This window comes from Patagioenas fasciata, chromosome 11 (genome assembly GCF_037038585.1).
Source record: "Patagioenas fasciata isolate bPatFas1 chromosome 11, bPatFas1.hap1, whole genome shotgun sequence".
In the NCBI taxonomy this organism is placed as follows: Eukaryota; Metazoa; Chordata; class Aves; order Columbiformes; family Columbidae; genus Patagioenas; species Patagioenas fasciata.
In genome coordinates this window covers 22,227,616-22,245,989 of record NC_092530.1, presented here as the reverse complement: position 1 = coordinate 22,245,989, position 18,374 = coordinate 22,227,616, and the positions used below count along the sequence as shown (strand labels likewise).

The following is an 18,374-nucleotide window of genomic DNA, read 5'->3' as shown; positions in this document are numbered from 1 at the left end:
CACTTCTACACCCATATAAACTTATCTAATGCGTCTACATTTGTAGACTAGTCTATCAATAGTTACTACCCTGATTGTTAGAATTTTACTTTCCCAGGGTTTGGATTGGTTTTTGTTCTTTGTTTTTGGCTGTGGTTTCATATTTCTGCATCATACTATAAATAATGAATATTGGTTAGAGACCGTCTTTTGAAAAAGCATTTCATTTTTGTTCTTGAGAGATGATCTGTGCCTTAAAGCTGTAAGCTGAGGAATCTCACTATCTCTGTTATTAAGGCTTCGCTTTTCAGATAGTGGAAAAGTGTTTCAATTATTTTTAGTGATGTCTGAGGTAGCTGGAGCTTTCTATATGCTATATATTTTATCTTTTTTACCATTTAATAGTCTGACCCCATCCCAAAAACATTTCAGGCTGCATGTCATTTATATTATTGATGGCAGTATTGATCTATAAGATCAACTTTAAAAAAAGAATTGCTGTTCTACAAGAAAACCATCTAAAGGATTAATGTGCTTTCTCTTTGTACATCTTCTCTTCTGTCCATTGAAAATTATGATCAAGTCAAATGTCATTGGATTATCATCTTTGCTCTAAGGAACTGCGTATAATTACATATCCTGATACAAGCATGGTCTTTTTACTTTTGGGAATAGATACAGTGATGTTTCGTTACTTGCAGATGTGGAATGATTACTTCCTGATGTTAACGTAGAGATTGCCTATGGCAAGGCAATAACAGCATGCTTTGTTTGCTTGGTTTTTTATTAATCTGCATGCAGAATAGATATAGGTGGTAGAGAAGAATAAAGCAAAGACATAGGAGAGAACCCTGTTGCTTTTTGGAGCAGGATTTTATTCTACTATTTATTAAAGCTGCATGAAAAAATAAAAAGCATTGGTGTTTATGAGAAGTGTTGTTTATAAAAGTAAATATTTTCCCCACCCTTCTGCTACCATGACTGAGATACTTTACATTTTAAATTCTATTTTCCTTCCTATAAACATTTCTTCCCCTCCTTTCTTTCCCCCACCCTGACAGTATATAGTTGATTTAATTCTCTAGATTGCTTTCCTCAAGCTCTAACTTGAGTTCATTTTGTTATGTGGTGACCACAGTTATGGATGACGCTCCCCCTGGCACACAGGAGTACATTATGTTACGGCAAGATTCGATCCAATCTGCGGAGTTAAAGAAAAAAGAGTCCCCTTTTCGTGCTAAGTGTCACGAAATCTTCTGCTGCCCACTGAAGCAAGTGCACCTCAAAGAGAACACAGAGCCGGAAGGTTTGTGGCACTATGGATCCATGTTCTGTTTGTTTCTTTTATTTTTATTTTCTCCATGTATGTCCCTAGAGTGTGCTGTGTGTTTTCCAGCCTGTGTCAGTGCAGTGCAACTGATGCAGGCAGCGTGATGCACTCCATGTCCCCTTTGCTTGCCTGTTAGTGTCTGATCCAGCTATCACGGGACACTATAGTATACGCCATGTACGATATCGTTCTAGACAAGAAGTGATGCTGCTTATTCTTAAATAAAGTGTGTTTGTTTCAGCTCTCATCATTACACACTGCCCTTTTTTGGCTGCCAAAATTTGCTTGCTACTTAAAACGGCATCAATTCCTAGTTGGTTTTTTCCAGTAGCATTTCTGAAGCTGCACTCTGCTGAAAATATGGCACTTAGACTCAGATTCAGCTTGTCCCCAGCACTTTTCACTCCATAAGGCTTCTGCATAGCGCTAGAGAATGCTCATGACAGCTGTACTTCAGAGAAGCAGGATGAAGTTTGTATGTAATGCACGCCCAGTTGCATTTTGGAAAATGAAATGCATGCAGAGCAGAAAAAAAAATCAGTAGAATGTTTTCCTTTTCAGATAAAGCAAAGGTATGGTCCCTTCTATAATGCTGTGTATACTAATATGAAAATACTAATGAGCTATCTATATCTGTAACTTGTTTTTATAGTGTACATAAGATTAAGCTATTCTAAATTATATTTTTTAATATTTTCTCATATTGTTCTATATGTGTTTTGTATTACTGCCTCGTATTTCACATGGTAAGCCTTCTACTTTTTGCATAAGCTTCAGTATCTGCCAAGACAAATAATGCTATTGTTGGTAGATGTATTTTAAGATGTAATATTCAGAGCTGGATTCTGCCACAATTGAGTCTGCAGGAATGGCAAACTGAGCAGGTTGGAGCCCTTCCTCACAAATCACTTGTATTATTCTCTCTGTAATGACGGGCATTGGTTGCTGAGCTGTCACTATTAGCCCAAAATATTTCAGTCAATTGCTTTCTCCTGTTACATACTCCAGATTTTGCATGAATGTTCTTTGCACCACTTCTAGGAGATCTGTGTCTTTTATTTAAAAAGTATTTTACTGAAATAGCATTTCTTTCTCAACTCACCAGAAATATTAAGTCTGACACAAACACTGGTGTAAGGTGTGGGGAGGGTTTTTTTTCTTTCAGTGGTGATATAACTGAATATTAAAATTGGGGTTTGAAAACACAAAGTCTTAATTCTCTTCTCAGTTCTGGGACTGACTCGATAGGAGTTGTGATTTCAGAATTCTGAACTCAATAAACATGAAGGAAATGTGATTCCCATAGCATTCTTCTGGATTAGGAAATACAATGCATTTCTTATTATCTGTCAGGATTTGTGTTGTTCGTGAGAAAATTGTGAGTACAGAACTGTTTGTGTCAGGCTCCTCTGGGAAGATGATGAGAGCTGAGCTACTAGAGGTGCTCAGTATCCTCAACAAGTGATATTTGGTGAAATGAAAGATTCCATGGGAGCCATAAAGAGAAGGGCCCTAAACTTGGCATCGTTGACTCACAGGCTGTATTTCACTGTTTTTCTCTGTGCTCATGTGAAACTCCAGAGGAAGTTGATGGTCATTTCAGTGGAACTTGTCCTGGGAGCTGAATTCTTCCTGCAGACTAGCTCTTAGCTAGGTCTGATCATTTTCATTGAATGAATCAACAATTTACATGCTAATGGCATGTAATGTTCAAGAGGAACAAGGGAAGTGGAGTTGTGCTGGGCCTTTTATCTCCAGAGCTGGAGTCTCCTGGGGGGATGGTTTGGTTCAATGCTGAGCAATTCAGGATCCACTGGGAGAAGCTTGCAAGGTGCAGGCTCTAAGTGAAGACCTGGGAAGCATCAGTTCTGCTGTCACCTGGAAGCCAGCAGTTGCTCTTCTTCGATTCTCCATAAATCTACAGACCGTCTCTCTCCAACAGCAGCTGTGTTAATCCTTCCTCCATGGCATATGGTATTGTTAATCATCCTTACTGAAAATGTTTAGTTCTAAAAGGAAAGCTTTTCATTCTTTACTGCAGTATATAAGGATGGATGAATGTCTCTTCCCCTTTTTGCCTCTCCTCCAAGAATTTTGCATTACTAGACAGGGCACAAGCAGCTGTGGCTGCACTGACTTATCCCACAACCATCGGAGTTGATGGAAATTCATAGGGGTATCAATTTTTATTGTTGCCTCACTTATGTATGTATATGTGTGAAGGATGTTGCCTCTCTAGCATGGGAGGGAAGATCTACCTTTAGGAGACCTTTTAGCCTCTCTTCCAGCTTAAATTGCCTGGGTGGAATTTGCCTTTTTCTTCAAAATCTGTGAATTGTCTAGAAATGGTGTTTTAGACCCACTGAAAGACTGATGTGTGTCATCCTCAGTGGTTTGTTGGCATGAAGCTTGAAAAAATTTGAGTGTGAAATTGTCTGAACTGTGCTTTCAGTGCAAACACTAAAATAGTCTGTTGAAGTCAATGGAGCGGCTGAAACAAACCCTACCTGAACACATTCTAGTGTGAACCCAGCAGTTAACAGCTCAATTGTGAGGATGAATGAAAATAACCTGGTACTGTAGCATAATTTACCCATTTTTGAAGGTACAGGAAAGTATGGCAACTAAGAAGCTTTTAGGAAAACTGAGTAAAATGTCATAATGGAAGTTTTATGGAAAACTGCAGACTTGAAAGATGCTGCAGAGTACAAAAATGAACCTTTTTTTTCTGCCGAGTAATGACATGGAAACACATAGTAATTCCTGCGTGTTTCTGACTTTGCAACTCTCTATCTAAATATTTAATTTATATGGTAGAGTTCTCTTCTGCACTTCTTAACCACTTTCCTACAAGGTTAATGCTTGGAGTATCTCATTTAACACTTCAGAATTTGAACTCCTTAAGCATGTGTGATGATACCAGGTAAGGGTTTTTCCTGACTTTTTGTTGAGGTGTTTGGGGAATGTTCTACCATTTGCTGAAAGACTTAAATACCACCTCACTCTGGTATCTGAACCAAGTGGTCCATCATTTCTTGTATCTCAGGTCCATTCCTAAAAGCAAGAAAAGGAATGAGAAAATTGGATCTATGTTTCCTAAATTAACCTGTCTTGGTTTCTTGTTTTCCTGATATGCTATCTGCCTGCTTGCAATGTCACCATTTCTCACAGCACACATATGCCTCAAATGCACCTTAGCAGAATAGGTCCAGGGCCAGTACATTTGTTACCAACCTGGAGGACACATAGAAGGTCTTTGGTCTAGGAGGTCTAGCAAGGCCAGTCCTTTTTTATTCATTTATTTATCTATTTTTAAGCGGTAGATGTGGAAGGAAAGAGGAGAACAATAGGAAATCACAACAATATTATTTTCAAAATGTGAAATTATTCTCCCAAAATGTGGAAATTTCCATTTGGATCCAGTGCCAGCAGAGTGATGTCTATCGGTTTGGATTGCAATTCAGATGGGATGCTGCCTTTCCTAATGCTATGGGAAACACCGAACTAAGTTAAAAGATGAACTACTGCTTTCTTTTACATCATTCCAGCTTTGTTTTGTCAAAGTCATTCTACAGTTTACAATGTCATGGAGCTCTCAAGTGCAATAAAACAAGCAGGTCTGACATCCTTACCTGGATGCTAGGTCCTGTGGGTATTGGGCATTGTTTACAATTACATCCAAGCAGCAGCAAAATACAGGGTGTTTTTGTAGCTTCCCTCAAGTCAGGAATACGCTGCTAGCAAGAGAAGGGCCATCTGAAGTACATTTTGCAGCTATTTGTTCTCTTAAATAGTTTAAACATAAGCTGCTGCTATCTGTATAAAACATGGTTACATAAAAAGAAGTCTGCTCCTGGAAAACTAATTTCAGTTGTATTATTACATCCAGAGGAGGGAATATAATGAGAGAAAGGTTTTTTAAAAACACCCATTGGTTAGTCACAGTCACATAATCGAGAGTCTTGGCCTCTTGCCCACAGTTCTGTTTTCATGTGGGGGTTTTTTGCCACCCCCCCCTTTTTTTTTTTTATTTTTTTGGTAACATTTAGTGTCCCTCCAGGCATACATAACCTTTTTACACAGAAAAGCAGACAAGCATGGCAAAATATGTATTGGGGATGTGGAGAGGGAAATCTGTGATAGCAGCTGGTAATGAGGAAAGGCAGCTTTCCTCAACCAACAGGAAATCTGATTAGGTAGAAAATGCTAAGGATGCTAATGCAAAACAAGCAGTCTTGCAGTTGCCCTTGACAATGGCTTGTTATCTTCATCCCTAGCAATGGGGCGACTGGCAGAGCCAGTCCCGGGGGCGAGGAAGAGGTAGGACATTGAAGCACATCATGTGGGAGGCTGGCTTTTCTGCCTCCTCCATGTGCACACGCGGTTTTGTCACCAGCAGAATTTCAGAGCCTTTATGTTGTCATACTGAATGTCCCTTTGGTGCTCCAAGCATTGTGTTACTACTGGTAGTATTGTTACTTGGCACTCTAATTATACACTTTTCTTCTAGACCAAGTGAGTCCTATTAGCACAGCTCCCTCATTTAATTATGTTAATACATGTACATTTCTGCGTTTTAGCAGAGAATAAGAAAGAAGGAGGAGGAGAACCTGTATTTGAAATCATGGAGAACTGTGAGAGGTTTCTTAACTTTATATATTGTTCAGAACCGAATAAGACTTTGCATTCCAGTGGAGAATAATAGAGATGAGCCATGTGAAAGATAGGTACAGCTGCCGTGCCAGTCATGTTTAAGATGTCCAGACCCAGCACACTTGGCTGTGAGACACCAGTGAGGAGTTCAGCACCTGTACCATGGGTGCATTCGACCTCAGATTTAATCTGGACCAACAGCTGCCTGAGAGGAGCTCACTGGTTCCTTGAATGGAGGTTCCTACTAAGATATATGACCCTGTTTAGAAACTTTATCAGCATTATGGTCCCTTGATACTAAATTTAACACATTTCCTGATCTTCCACAATGTTTTCATCATGTCTTCTGCTTTCAGTGGAGGTGAAAAGTGAAGACTTGGTATCCCATTTGCCAAGGCTTTTGTCAAGGGCAATATTTACCCCTGTCCTGCTGCAGCTAAGCTGCCTGGCCTGGAGTAATTCATCCCAGGGAGGGAAGGAGCGAGGCCAGGCAGTCTGGTATTGTCTGGAGTTGGGCCCTGCAACCTTCAGTGCACTCATAATCATCATTTCCCTCAGCAAAACCTTGTTCTTGACTTGGGTTTTGCCAGCACCTCCTGCGTCCTCCCATGGGGAAAATGTGAAGCTTTCACCTCATCTTCTTCCTGAGTACTGGCGCTGGCAAGAAGAAGGAAGGAGCAATGCCTGAGCCTTGTCCAATACTAAACGGAAATAAGCTCTAAATCCTGTCTGTCTGGATATACATGGAGTTGCTGCAGCTATGGGACTATAACTGTCCTGAAGGATCATCTAAAAGGAGTGACACAGACCACAAAAGCCAAAGGTCTGAAGCTGTCACTGTTAAAATGGCTTTCCCCCCCTCCCCAAAGAGAAAATGACTTTGACTTGAGTGATTAAATGATAACCTTCTATTTCAGGGCATTGGTAGGCAATGGTGACAACTGCACTCTTATTTTCTTCAGATGCTTAGTACATAAAGCAGGATAGTTCAGTCCTTTAAGTGGCTGAGCCCTCTTGCCCTGATCCTCCAAAGCCTTTAAGTACACGATTATTGTTAAACATGTGAGTGCTCCCAACAGAATCAAAGGAGTTGGCATGTATTTAATGAGCTTACCTGAACACAGACTGGGCCTGGCTCAGGTTCAGGCTCAGACAGTGAAAATCCAGGGTAATTCCACCAAAATCCAAAATTCACTCAATATTTACTTGTCTGCAAATGAGATCAGAACCCCCACAGAGAGTTTAATTTGGTATCTTATTTTCTTACTCCCTTAGGAGTTTATGTGGTCCTTATTGCTACAACCATTCATGATTGAACATGTTTGTCCTAATAGCACTGCTGTGCAGTAGCAAAAATTACTGTTTCCTGTTACAAAGAGGGAAGTGGAGAATCTGATTCTCAAAACTATTTGGGCATCTCAGCAGCAGCAGTAGCAATAACACTGGCTCCTGAATCAGCTGAGCACTATGTACCTAACTGTTATCTTTGGAAGGTTCTGGGTGTGGCATTTCTAGCCATGCCAGCTGGGAATTCAATATTTTTCCTTATATTTAAACTTAGAATCCGAGTTTTTCATCTTTCTCTTCAGCAGCAGCTCTATGGCAGCCTGAATAGTGACAGCTTAAGCTCCTATGTCAGCTTTATCCTAAACTGTTATCCTCTACTACTTCTTTCATTTTCTGCACTTTATTTACTTTTCACCAGGTACTTGAGTCTATACTGGGTGTTTACCCATCCAGCTGTGTGATGCCTTACAAAAAAACCATCTCTTTTTAAGGTAGCGGGACATTGATTTTAAGAATAAGGTGGTGGTTCACTGTTTAATGTCCTGAGCAGGATGTATCTAATTGTTAATATTATCTTTCTGTCAGCAGGTGCTACAGTGATCACAAAGTAGTATATTGAGAGGCTTGGAGATCCGTATGTTATACACAGCTGTGATTTCTGCATCCTATTGATCTGCTTTTCTGATTCTTTTTAACTAATAGACCTGCCAGATTTTTCCTACCTACCTGAAAAATAGACTTTTTTTCAAGGGTCTGTGGCTCTTGCTGTCAGCTGAACATGACCTGAAATAAGAACAATCCTCACTGTGTACGCACACACCTCACAGTCCAGGAAACAGTGTGCACACTTTAGTCTGTTTGTCAGACTTAAATCTTTACAATACTGTAGCTGGAGGAAATTAAGATAAAATACAAGGAATAAAGGTAGACTTTATAAGGAATATATAGACTTTATATGAGGAATAAAGGTCACTTTCTGATAGAAGGATTTCAAATTTAACAGTGTCACTGCTCCCTCCAGGCTACTGCCCAGGCCAGCAGCTCACAGAGGTGAAATTCAGTTTGTGTCCAGCAGTGATGGACGGATGCTCACCTTGCAATCAGTTCTTACCTAGCACTCTTCAGAGGAGTTGATATTTAAGTCATTGTTCCTGCAAACTGTCCTTTATCAAACCTACCGTTACAAAGTACCCTTGTGTGTACATCTGTTATTGAATCCCCAGTCCCTTTTGGACTATGCTTTGTTTTGTTTTTCCTGCTAGACACTTTCTTTAGTACCCAGATGTTCCCTGACCTCTGTAAAGTACAGTCAGATTTCAACCTTGTAGTCAGTGCTGATTTTCTGGTGAATGCAGACCTGTGTTTCTGGATGACTGTCCACATGGAGTCATCAAGTTGGTGATCCCAAGTCTATACGCAACAGATACGTCAGGAGAAGCACTAACAGTTCTCACAGTACTTTCATCTGGCACCTCACCTGGACACAGGTAACAAATTGAAAATTAAGTGCGTTATTGAACTTGGTTTTCCTTGTAGAAAAATTCAAATGTGCAGCTGTAATTGTGAACTGTGTGATTGTTAGCCACATTTGCACTCTGCAGCATCAGAGAAGTTTAAGTAATGACATTAGGAGCAGTTTTAGCAATTCTATTTCAAGACAATGGGTTTTCATTCTCAAGCTGGAGCTGGCCTCACCACTGAACAGCTCATGGCAAGTTAAAGAGAACTCTTATCTCTTACCTTACCTGCATACTCTTCAAGGCAAATCTTTTATCTATGCCTTTTTCTATTTTACTCTCATCTCAGAATAAATTTTAATTATGGAGACAGTGTCTGGCACTTAGCATATTTGAAATAGGACATTTAGACCAAATGAGTCACACTGATGTTCTTTTCTCATCTTATCTTTAAAGAACTCTTTGAGAGCTTCAAAGAGAGCTCCCTGTATGGAGCACTCTTGGAGGAAGGCCCTTTGTCTTGTTAGTTTTTCATTCCATGATTCTCCTGAGAAAGCATCAGACTTCACAATTCAATCTGTCCTCATTTTAAATAAGAAGATGCAGTTCTTTATTAATAATGAAAGTTCTTCTTTGTACCTTATTCAACTACATGTCCAATCATAATTATTGCACAACGCTTTATCGGTGGTAGTGTCTGTAGTATTTAAATATTGGCCATTGGATTGAGAGTACACCAAATTTTTCATGCTGTTTTAGGTTAGGAGAACTCCAGAAACAAGGAGGAGTTAAACTTTTCAGCTGTCACTGGAAAGTTGTTTCCTTTCCCAAGGCAATCACTTACAGAAGCACTTAGGCATGTCTACATTGCGCAGCAGAGCGTACTGCAGAGATCTCCCAGCTACCGTCCCACATCTGTGCAACCCAGTGCAGCCCCATGCCATGGTGTTGGTAATCACAGGGATAATTAGCTTGAGAAACTCACAGTATAATGTTACAGCGTGTTTCTGGCTTCCAGTTCCGTGGTTAGCTCAGCCCATATCTAACTCAGGGGTTTCTGCTCTTCATTCCACCAGCAATCTGGCCATTCAGCAGCTGATACGTCTGAGCCGATACCCTGCTTCCTCTTAATTGCTCTGATTGAGGTTTGGGTTTCTTAACAAATATTTTCTAAATAGCACCTCAACCTTCCTCCTTATGCTTGGTCTTCCTTCTTGTTACGATAAAGCTATATCAGGGCTTCTTTCCTTGGATCTTGTGGAAGAGGCATACTTCATTCTTCAGCTGCATTCCTTGCAACCTTTATGAGAATTTAGCTGGCCCTAGAGCCTCTGACCTTCTCTGTCATGGACCCTGTCTGCAGGATGAGAATCTGGGACTGCAGTGAATGTGGGGCAAAGTTTTCAGTCTTTTGAAAAAGGCATGAGCAGCATAAAACCACATTTGTGGTGGCTGTCAGTCTGTTCTCTGAACCTGCCTTTCCTCTGGGCAGTCATATGGTTTTTCATTTCTGCAACAGGTGATGCCAAATATGGCATTGAGTTGCAAGAATTGTTAAAAATGTAGAGTTTATTTCAGTTGTGCGCTTCTGTTTAACTGATGCCTACTCCTGTTGCTCTTCCTCTGCAACTCCAGCTTTTTTTGAGTCAGTAATGAAAGAGGGAGATTTTCTCTCTGGTTACTCTTACCTCTGGTGAGTATAATCATTCATTTCAGGCAAGTGGAAAAGTGGATGTCAGATGTTGCTATTGTCTCTCAAATATTGTTAGTAGAAAATGTTTTAAGATTCACATAGGATATTCCCTTTTAGTGATGAGCTACCAGCATTAACCCAGTAGAGTTCAGATGGCTGGCCTTTTTATGACAAATTTAGATTAAATACACCGTCAGAACAGTAGTAAGCAAAAATCTGAATGGGACCTGAGCTGCCAAATGCAAGTAAGTGGTTTCTTAAAGTACTTGGATATTAAATTAGATAAATGTAAAAATGGCGAGAAATTTTGCTGGTCTTTGTACTAATAACAAAGGAGCATGTTTAAAAAATTACTATTTTAACTGAGAGAATTTCATGTAGTGCATTTAATAATATGTGCAGTGAACTGTACAGTCAGTATGATATGGTTCTAGATATATTAAAAAAATACAGTGCCAGTTATTTCAAAGTTGAGGGAAGCTCTGAGTCAAAACTCGCTTTCCTGCTGGTGCTGAAGAGCATATTCTTTATGATGTGTGATTGCTACTCAAGTAAAAGTTATATATTCTCTAAAGTTCAGATGGATGCTTTGCTTGAAAATTCCTTTGCCCCTTTATAGTTTCCCTCTGCATAACAGACAAGGAGGTTATTTAAAATCATTTGTCTGCTAGGCTGCTGAGCCAGCTGCCTTCAAGGCATGCCGATTAACCTTGAGTAAGGCTAAGCAGATTGTCAAAAGGTTCCTGAATTAACGTGGACTCCTCTTTGAATGATGGCCTTCTAACCAAAAATTAGGAGGTTGTTTTAAAGAATGGTGCTTTCTCTTGCAGAGATTTCTCTTGGGTGTTCCTAAGGATGCCTCTTCTGTGTGAAAATAATATCTTTTCAAATTCAGAGTACAGGAGAACCTCTTCAGGGTGTAATAGCAGCAGATGCTCAGCTTGTGCAGGCTGGTACCATTGGGAACTGTGAGAGCTCTGATGAGTTGATATGTCATGTCCACTGAAGACACTTTTGAAAATACATGTAATTTTCATTTGCTGAAAAGCACTTCTATTTCCTATTCCTATCAATTTTAATATGAAAGCAAGTTGCAAATAAGTGTGGACTAATTATCAAGATGAAAGGTGGTCTGTGCAGAGTGGTGAACAATGATGGGAGAATGGATATAAAGAGCAGCAAGGAGGAGAGGGCAGGTTTTGAACTGTAATACAACATGGTACTGAGGAGGAGAGGTTGAAATGGGAGAAGGTGAGTCTAATGGTGGGGAAGAAAAGTCTGCTAGGAGAGTGGTTAGGAAGCTGGTAGTATGGACAGGTGAGCAAAGCGCTTTTGGATGCACTTGTTGCCTGCAGGTGAGATACAAAATTGAAAAAGAGAGGAATCCCAAGAGAGGAATCCCTGAGCTCCAACAGAGTTAGAAGGCTACTGCAGTACAGAGGAGTTGGAGTCCCTTCTGGATGGAAACCTGAAAGGGGGAGAAGTTACCTGGAGAGGACAGAGATTTTCGAAGAAAAACAGATCAGTTACTCAGCTGCAACTTTGTTTGGAGTAACATCATCTTTATTATGCCAACACTACCAGAGAAACATGGTCTGTGCTCCTTGGGTTGTTCTGCCTCACCATGTGAAGATCGGACCCCATGACCTGACTAGCACAGAACACAGCAGCTTCTTCTCTAACTCCTTGTTCACAGCTCTGGACATATCATCATATGCATGAAGTGATCCAATAATGTAAACAGTGGATTTTAACCACACAAGTAGTTGTCCATATCCTCCGCTTATGTATGTTTAATGAAGTGCATTGACTGCTGTAGAATCCTGCCAATTTATATCTGAACAGGTGTATTTATGGGCAGGTTCTTTAATTTTCACATGAAAATGAAAATGTGTATAATTGTTAACCCAAGACACTGAGTGAGGAAGATTGCAGGGTAGCACTATGACGATCTATTCTTGATATAACCTCCCCTATAGCAGAGTTTGTACTGCCTCAACAAAATTGAAAATGTGCCTTTTAAAACCTAATGTCTCAAACGGAAATCATAACCCAAATAACAAACAAACAAAACACAAAAAAAGCCCACCACAAAACAAAACGCCTCCCCCCACCAAACCAAACAAAAAAACCTAAGCAAACCAAACCAAAACACACAAAACCCAGCCCCAACACTGCCAGGTGTTTGTTTGTTTTTTTCAGTGGTGTGTTATGGAGTTGGGTTTTTTAGGAGTTTTATTGCCATCTTTTAAAGTCAGTGTGTTTCCAACAGAATGATGTTGAGATGGATGCTTGCTGACATTTTTCTTCGTAAGTCCTTGGCCACACTCTTATTTATGGATAAAACTGAAATTCACTCATTCTGGGATGGATGTGGTGAGAGTCGTATTTGGCTTCAGGTCAACTTAGTTCCCGAGTTCTGTAATATATCCTCAAAGATTTCATCACATACCTCTGAAAGGCATCAGTGATTTGGTGTTGCAGAGTTCTATATTTAGCTCTCCTCTCTTACAAGAGCTGTTTCTTATTCAGGTGCCAAACTCTCTACCTTCATTCCTTGTTTTATTTCTAACAATCTTTCTGTATAACCTGTACTTCATGAGTCATTGTGTTTCCCTCTTAAGTTGACATCTGAGCTCAATCTATTGTTGCTCTAAGAAGTCCATCTTCTCTCTCTTTAGTTCTCCCGAAGGGATTCTGGCTGGGAGGCAGGAGGAGCTTGGGGGAAGAGCACCCAGTAAAATACTGTCAGCTTTTCAGTCTCCTGGAGTTGATGTCAGTGATGAACACTTACTTTTGAGGATGCAAATCTGTAGGAATACTTTTCTTTTATAATCCGTAAATCAAGGTTTGTGAGGAAAAACATGTAAATCTAAACTCATGCAGCAGATTTCTCAAGAGACTTCTATTGTTGTAGGTTGATTAGAAAGGAAACTTAACTTAAAAGGTTCAGTCATACTGCTTTGATTTAGGAGTGGACTCCAGGGAAGGATCAAAACAGATTGGTTCTTGAGGTTGGTAGTTCAGGCAAATTCACAAACAATTTAGGACACTTTTTTATGTCTTTAAAAATCTAGTGGTGACAATATTAGAGTATGGGAGAGTTGATGTCTGATTTCTCCATTGTTGTAATAACAGGACTTTTTATTTCTTGTGTAATATAACTTGTTCAAATTGGCATTGCCCCATTTGAAGTCAATGGATCTTGAAACTGTGAAGCAGAGGGATTGCAGGAGTGAAGTGAGTATTGGCTGAGAACTGGCTCCTAATGTTTTCTTCTAACTTCCTGAGAGACTAAATACTCAAGGTTGATTTTATGTGTAGTGCTGCCAAATGTTCTAGGAATCCTCTGCCACTCCATTACACTTAGTTGCAATGAAGGTCCCGTAAAGAACAAGTGATAATGGCTTTGCCTGCTTCAGCTACTCTTAATAGCCCTTTTTCTTGACAGTTAAAAACACAAGTTAGAGGGGAGAAGAAAAAGAAGAAATCCATGTGCACAAAACTGAGAGATTTTATCTCTAACTATGTCTTCTGCAGCTTTTAAGAGTGTAACATGAACCCTGAAGACTTAGGAGGGAAGTGCTTTCAAAACTGTTTTTTCTTAAAGAAGAAATGTGATTCACCAAAAAAGGGGTGTGACAGTGCAAATGTGCCATATAATTACATGGATCACATTCCATTACCAACTTTGCATTGCATGAATTGATTACTTCCATTTTGAGCCTAACTTAAATCTATTTCCACTTCAGGATGCAATTTTAGTAAAGTAATAGACTCAGTTCTTACTTATACTAGGTCATTCACACATTTTGATGGTAGGAAGGAGACTTGCAGTGACCTTAAGTTATTCTTTTAAGAATACAACATCATCTTTCAGTTCCACTTGCACTAAGGGCTAATAAAAGTCAGGTGTAATTGGATTGTGTGCATCTTTAATAATTAACAAATATCTGAAATGGCTTAAGACAGTCTTGAGATTTTTTTCTGTAGCCACTATGCTATAATTAAGTCTATAAGCGTTGAGTAATGGGAAGTCCAGAAATATGTTCTTCTTTCTCATAGTGAATGAAGGGAAATATTAGTGCAGACACCAGATTAGATATTCTGCACAGTATATCGAATTGTTCTTCATGGTAAAATCGCTTAATGAAGACAATTAAAGCAGAGGTGTTGTGACTAGGTGCAAAAATTGCTGAATAGTGTCAAGTTTCTAATAAGTGCTGTAAGTTCACATTTCCAAGTCAGGAATGGAGGTCAGGAATTCAAAAAGGAAAAAACATCTTTATATGCTTGAATTTTATATGGATGAAGCAGCATTCTGCATAGAAGAGTTTCACAGCAGGAAGCCTGGAACTAACCTCACCCACAAAGTGCAGTAGTAAGTTTTCAACTGAGATTTCAAGTCTGAGAGGTTTAGGTTTTTTTGAGTTTCAAGTGAGCTGCCATGATTCAAGGCAGAAGTGACATTAGATCATCTGAATAATGGTGGCCACTATTCCAGACTGTGGTATTGAGTGCAGCACTTTGTTTCACTCAAATATATCTCTTTGAAAGTCATCTCAGCTTCAAGATGCACCATCTTCTTTGTGGTCTGTTTTCCTCTCAAAACAGAAAATGGCTCTGAAAAATGGTTGATGCAATAATCTTCAGGTACCGTAACATTTCCTTTGTCTTATCCACGTTTTAATTGTGTTTTCTAGACAGACTAGGTTTTGATATACTTAAAGCAAAGCATAAAGATTTTCAATAAAGTATACATAGAATAGCGTGGTAGGTTAATAGAAAATTGTTTTCTTTGGAGTCATGTAGAAGGGAAGTTCCCCACTTGCATTTGCTACAACTGCAGAGCATCTGCCAAGGGCAATCTGTGCCACAGCGTTACACAGGGAAGTTGGGGACAGCAGGGCCACCCGTGGCTTCTTCCACCATGGAAGACATGCAACCTTTGGCCAGTTCCAGCAGCGCCTTGGAGAGTTCCTCCAAGTACTAGTCTAGGTTTGGGATGGGTTTTTTAGTTAGGTTTACTCCAAAAGCATTTGGGACCCATCAGGGAATTACTTCCAGCTAGTTCATGAGCCTAAATTTGGAAAATTGTTGTCAGCAGGTTTCAAACCCATTCATTTGCCTGCAGTGGTCTGTCAGCAGAAGCGATGTGCTAGGAAGTACTCAAAGGTGGTGTGTTAGTGAGAGTCCGGTTGTGTTGAGGTATCTAGAGACAGACTTGTCCTTCAGTCAGGACTGAAGCGCTTTTTGGTAACTGAGGGACTGAATAAACCAGGGCTTTTCTTTTCTGGAATGAAGCCATTCTTAAATTAAGTTTCAAGTATATGTCATTTTTTATTTCTCCTCTATCCCTTTCCTCCATTTTAAGAGTGGATAAATACAGTGGAGGGAATGGGAATAATGAATATAAAATTAATACTCTGAAAATGTTCCTGTAAGTTTTAGAGTCAGAGAGTGCAGCTATTGGCAGTCTTTCCCTAATGACTTCTCGAACTAGGTTCTTATCTATCTTATAATTTGAGAATTATCCTGTCTCCAAGGTCATAATGATACTCTCTAGGATAACAGACACAGGTTGTACCCTCTAGGATTACAGACCACCACACGTACATGGATGTTATCGGAATACTTTGGCCGTCAAAATGTTTTTCGGTTTATTTGCCCACAAGAGGCATTTTTTATCTCAACGCCTGCTGTTTTGTATTCTCTGTGCATCTCTGGCATGTGGAAAAGACTTAGTCTTTGGTTGCTCTTCTTGCCCCAAGAGAGATCTCCTAAGCGATCAAATTGCATTTAGATCAGGGTTATGTAGGATGAGAAGGTGGAGAGGGTCAGGGAAAGAGGCTGCATGTTTCAGATTTTATGATATGGTGAATTATGAGTAACTAATTGGAGTGATGTAATTAAAGGCAAATAATCAAAGCAGGGAAACGTGTATTTACTAAAGAGTTATTACTGTTTTCATTATTAAATAGAATTCAGACATTGTAAGGTGATTGACAATTCATTTTAAAATTGCACAGATTTGAAACCTCACAAGCCCCAGTCTGCAACAAAATTAAATTTAAGAAATTGGCATAAATGAACATACATAAGGCTAGAGGAAGGCTGGTACAGCTAGTGGGTGAGTAAGAAAGTTGCCTTTTTAATCCATTTTAACAAGGCAATAGGAAATAGTTTTATTAGTGCTCCTGGAGAGATGCAGATACTATGATTAATCTGATCATGTGAAATATTGATTACTGAGAACCTTTATCTATAAGGAGACAAGTACAGGTTAGAGAAATATGCATTAAATATATTAAATACATATTTCAAAATGCTGATTACAGAGCAGGACTTCAGGAGGATGGGAAAAGAAAAATACGGAAACATCCAAATTTGGCTAGCAAGAAAAATACTACTTTATATTATTCAGATTGGGAAACAATGGCTTTTTGCCACAAAAAAAAAGGCTTGATTAATAATATGGAAAAATAGGTTTTAGTTTTACAAATGGTACTGAACTGAGAGTCAAGCAGATAATGAGAAACAATTTAATCTGATACATGAGGAGGATTAATTTTGAGTACCTGGGTTGTAATATGGCAGCATAGCTCAATGCAGATAAATGGAACATAATAAGCTTAAGAGTACAGAACTCCATAGTAAATGACTGCTCAAATGGATACTGCAACAAGCTGACTCTGGGAAAAGAATGAGAAGTTACTGGAGAAAAATTGCCTGTTCAGCACCAAAGCCAAAGAGAGGAAATGGAATATTGAACTGCTGCTGCTGAAGGAGAATAGCAGAGGACTTAGAGCACTGTGGTTAGTGCTCAGCACTGTGCTGTAACCCTGGCGGTGGAAAGGCAAAGTGCAAGTTCCAGAGGGAAATCCAACTCACATGGACAGAAATGGTCCTTAGGGTTCAGAAATCTCTACAGAAAGCCAAAATCCTGTTTTTGAGAGAAAGGCAGTGTTTTAAAGTCATACTAAAAGTTGCCGCTTCTCATTGAAGTTGTTGCTCACTTCATACCTAAATAACACCATAAATGGCCCCTTTTTTCAGTATTTCCCTCCACCTGGCAAGATTGCCGTCTCCTTTCCTGACATCAATTAGTTCCGTTTGCAGCCTTATCTCAGGATGACCGTGAGGAACATTCTGCGTTTACTTGAGGCAGAAATAAATAGCACAGATTTCATGTTTGCACACTGCATAGCCATTCTTGAAAGGTTAGCACAGGTGGCAGAGCCTGCTCCATAACTGAGATCAGTAAAGAGTATGTTCTTTTAGTTAAGACTGAGTATGTTCTAACTAAACAGTAAAGCAAAAATGGGTGATGATGTCTATTGTTGCTGTAATTGGATTATGGTAATACCTATTCATGGTTTAGTGTTGTCTCATATAGCAAAAGCTGTTTCATTACCACCCAAAACCATGATAATCTAAGTAGATACTTCTAGATATTATTTATCTGTCAAATAATAAATCTACTTGAGAGTCAGTTAAAACAAATTCTTTTCTGTCCAGTCTCAGGCTGCTGTTAGGAGATCAACAGCCGTTTATACAAAATGTTAGAAAGAGACTTGTTAGCTGTGAGTGTGGTTGGCCCAGTAATTATTCTCTGCATCTACCTGCAGCATACACCCACCACAAATTTTGGGTTACATTTTGAAGTTCAACAAGTTTTCTAATGACGTCCAACTTACCTTTAAGGATGAGATACTGGAGGTAAAAGACACATAGAAACAATGTACTAACCTCCAGGGATGCTCCAGCATTCCCACTGAACAGCAATTTAATTAGAAAGGCAAGTAATTAAAGAATGAATATTCATTTAAAAATCAATAGTTTCAGCAATTGTTCATGTTCTCTTTATTGTTATCATACGTATTTTTTTTAAGGTGAAACTCCATGGAATACTACTCATAGTGCCTCAAATATGCCAACTGTCAACACTGAAACTCGTTTACATGTTTGAGCTGGG

The 18,374-nt window shown here is 39.4% G+C and overlaps 1 protein-coding gene across 3 annotated transcripts in view; it reads left to right on the top strand.

Moving 5' to 3' along the window:
- Positions 1-18,374, top strand: part of FGF13 (fibroblast growth factor 13) — a 239,802-nt gene that overhangs the window by 128,772 nt on the left and 92,656 nt on the right. For 2 of the 3 annotated variants that reach the window (XM_071813567.1, XM_065846350.2), the window contains one exon: positions 1,118-1,285. The exons of the other annotated variant lie outside the window; for it this stretch is intronic. In XM_071813567.1, the coding sequence (XP_071669668.1) occupies positions 1,118-1,285 (168 nt within the window). The remainder of the gene's footprint in view (positions 1-1,117; positions 1,286-18,374) is intronic. 3 annotated transcript variants of the gene reach the window in all.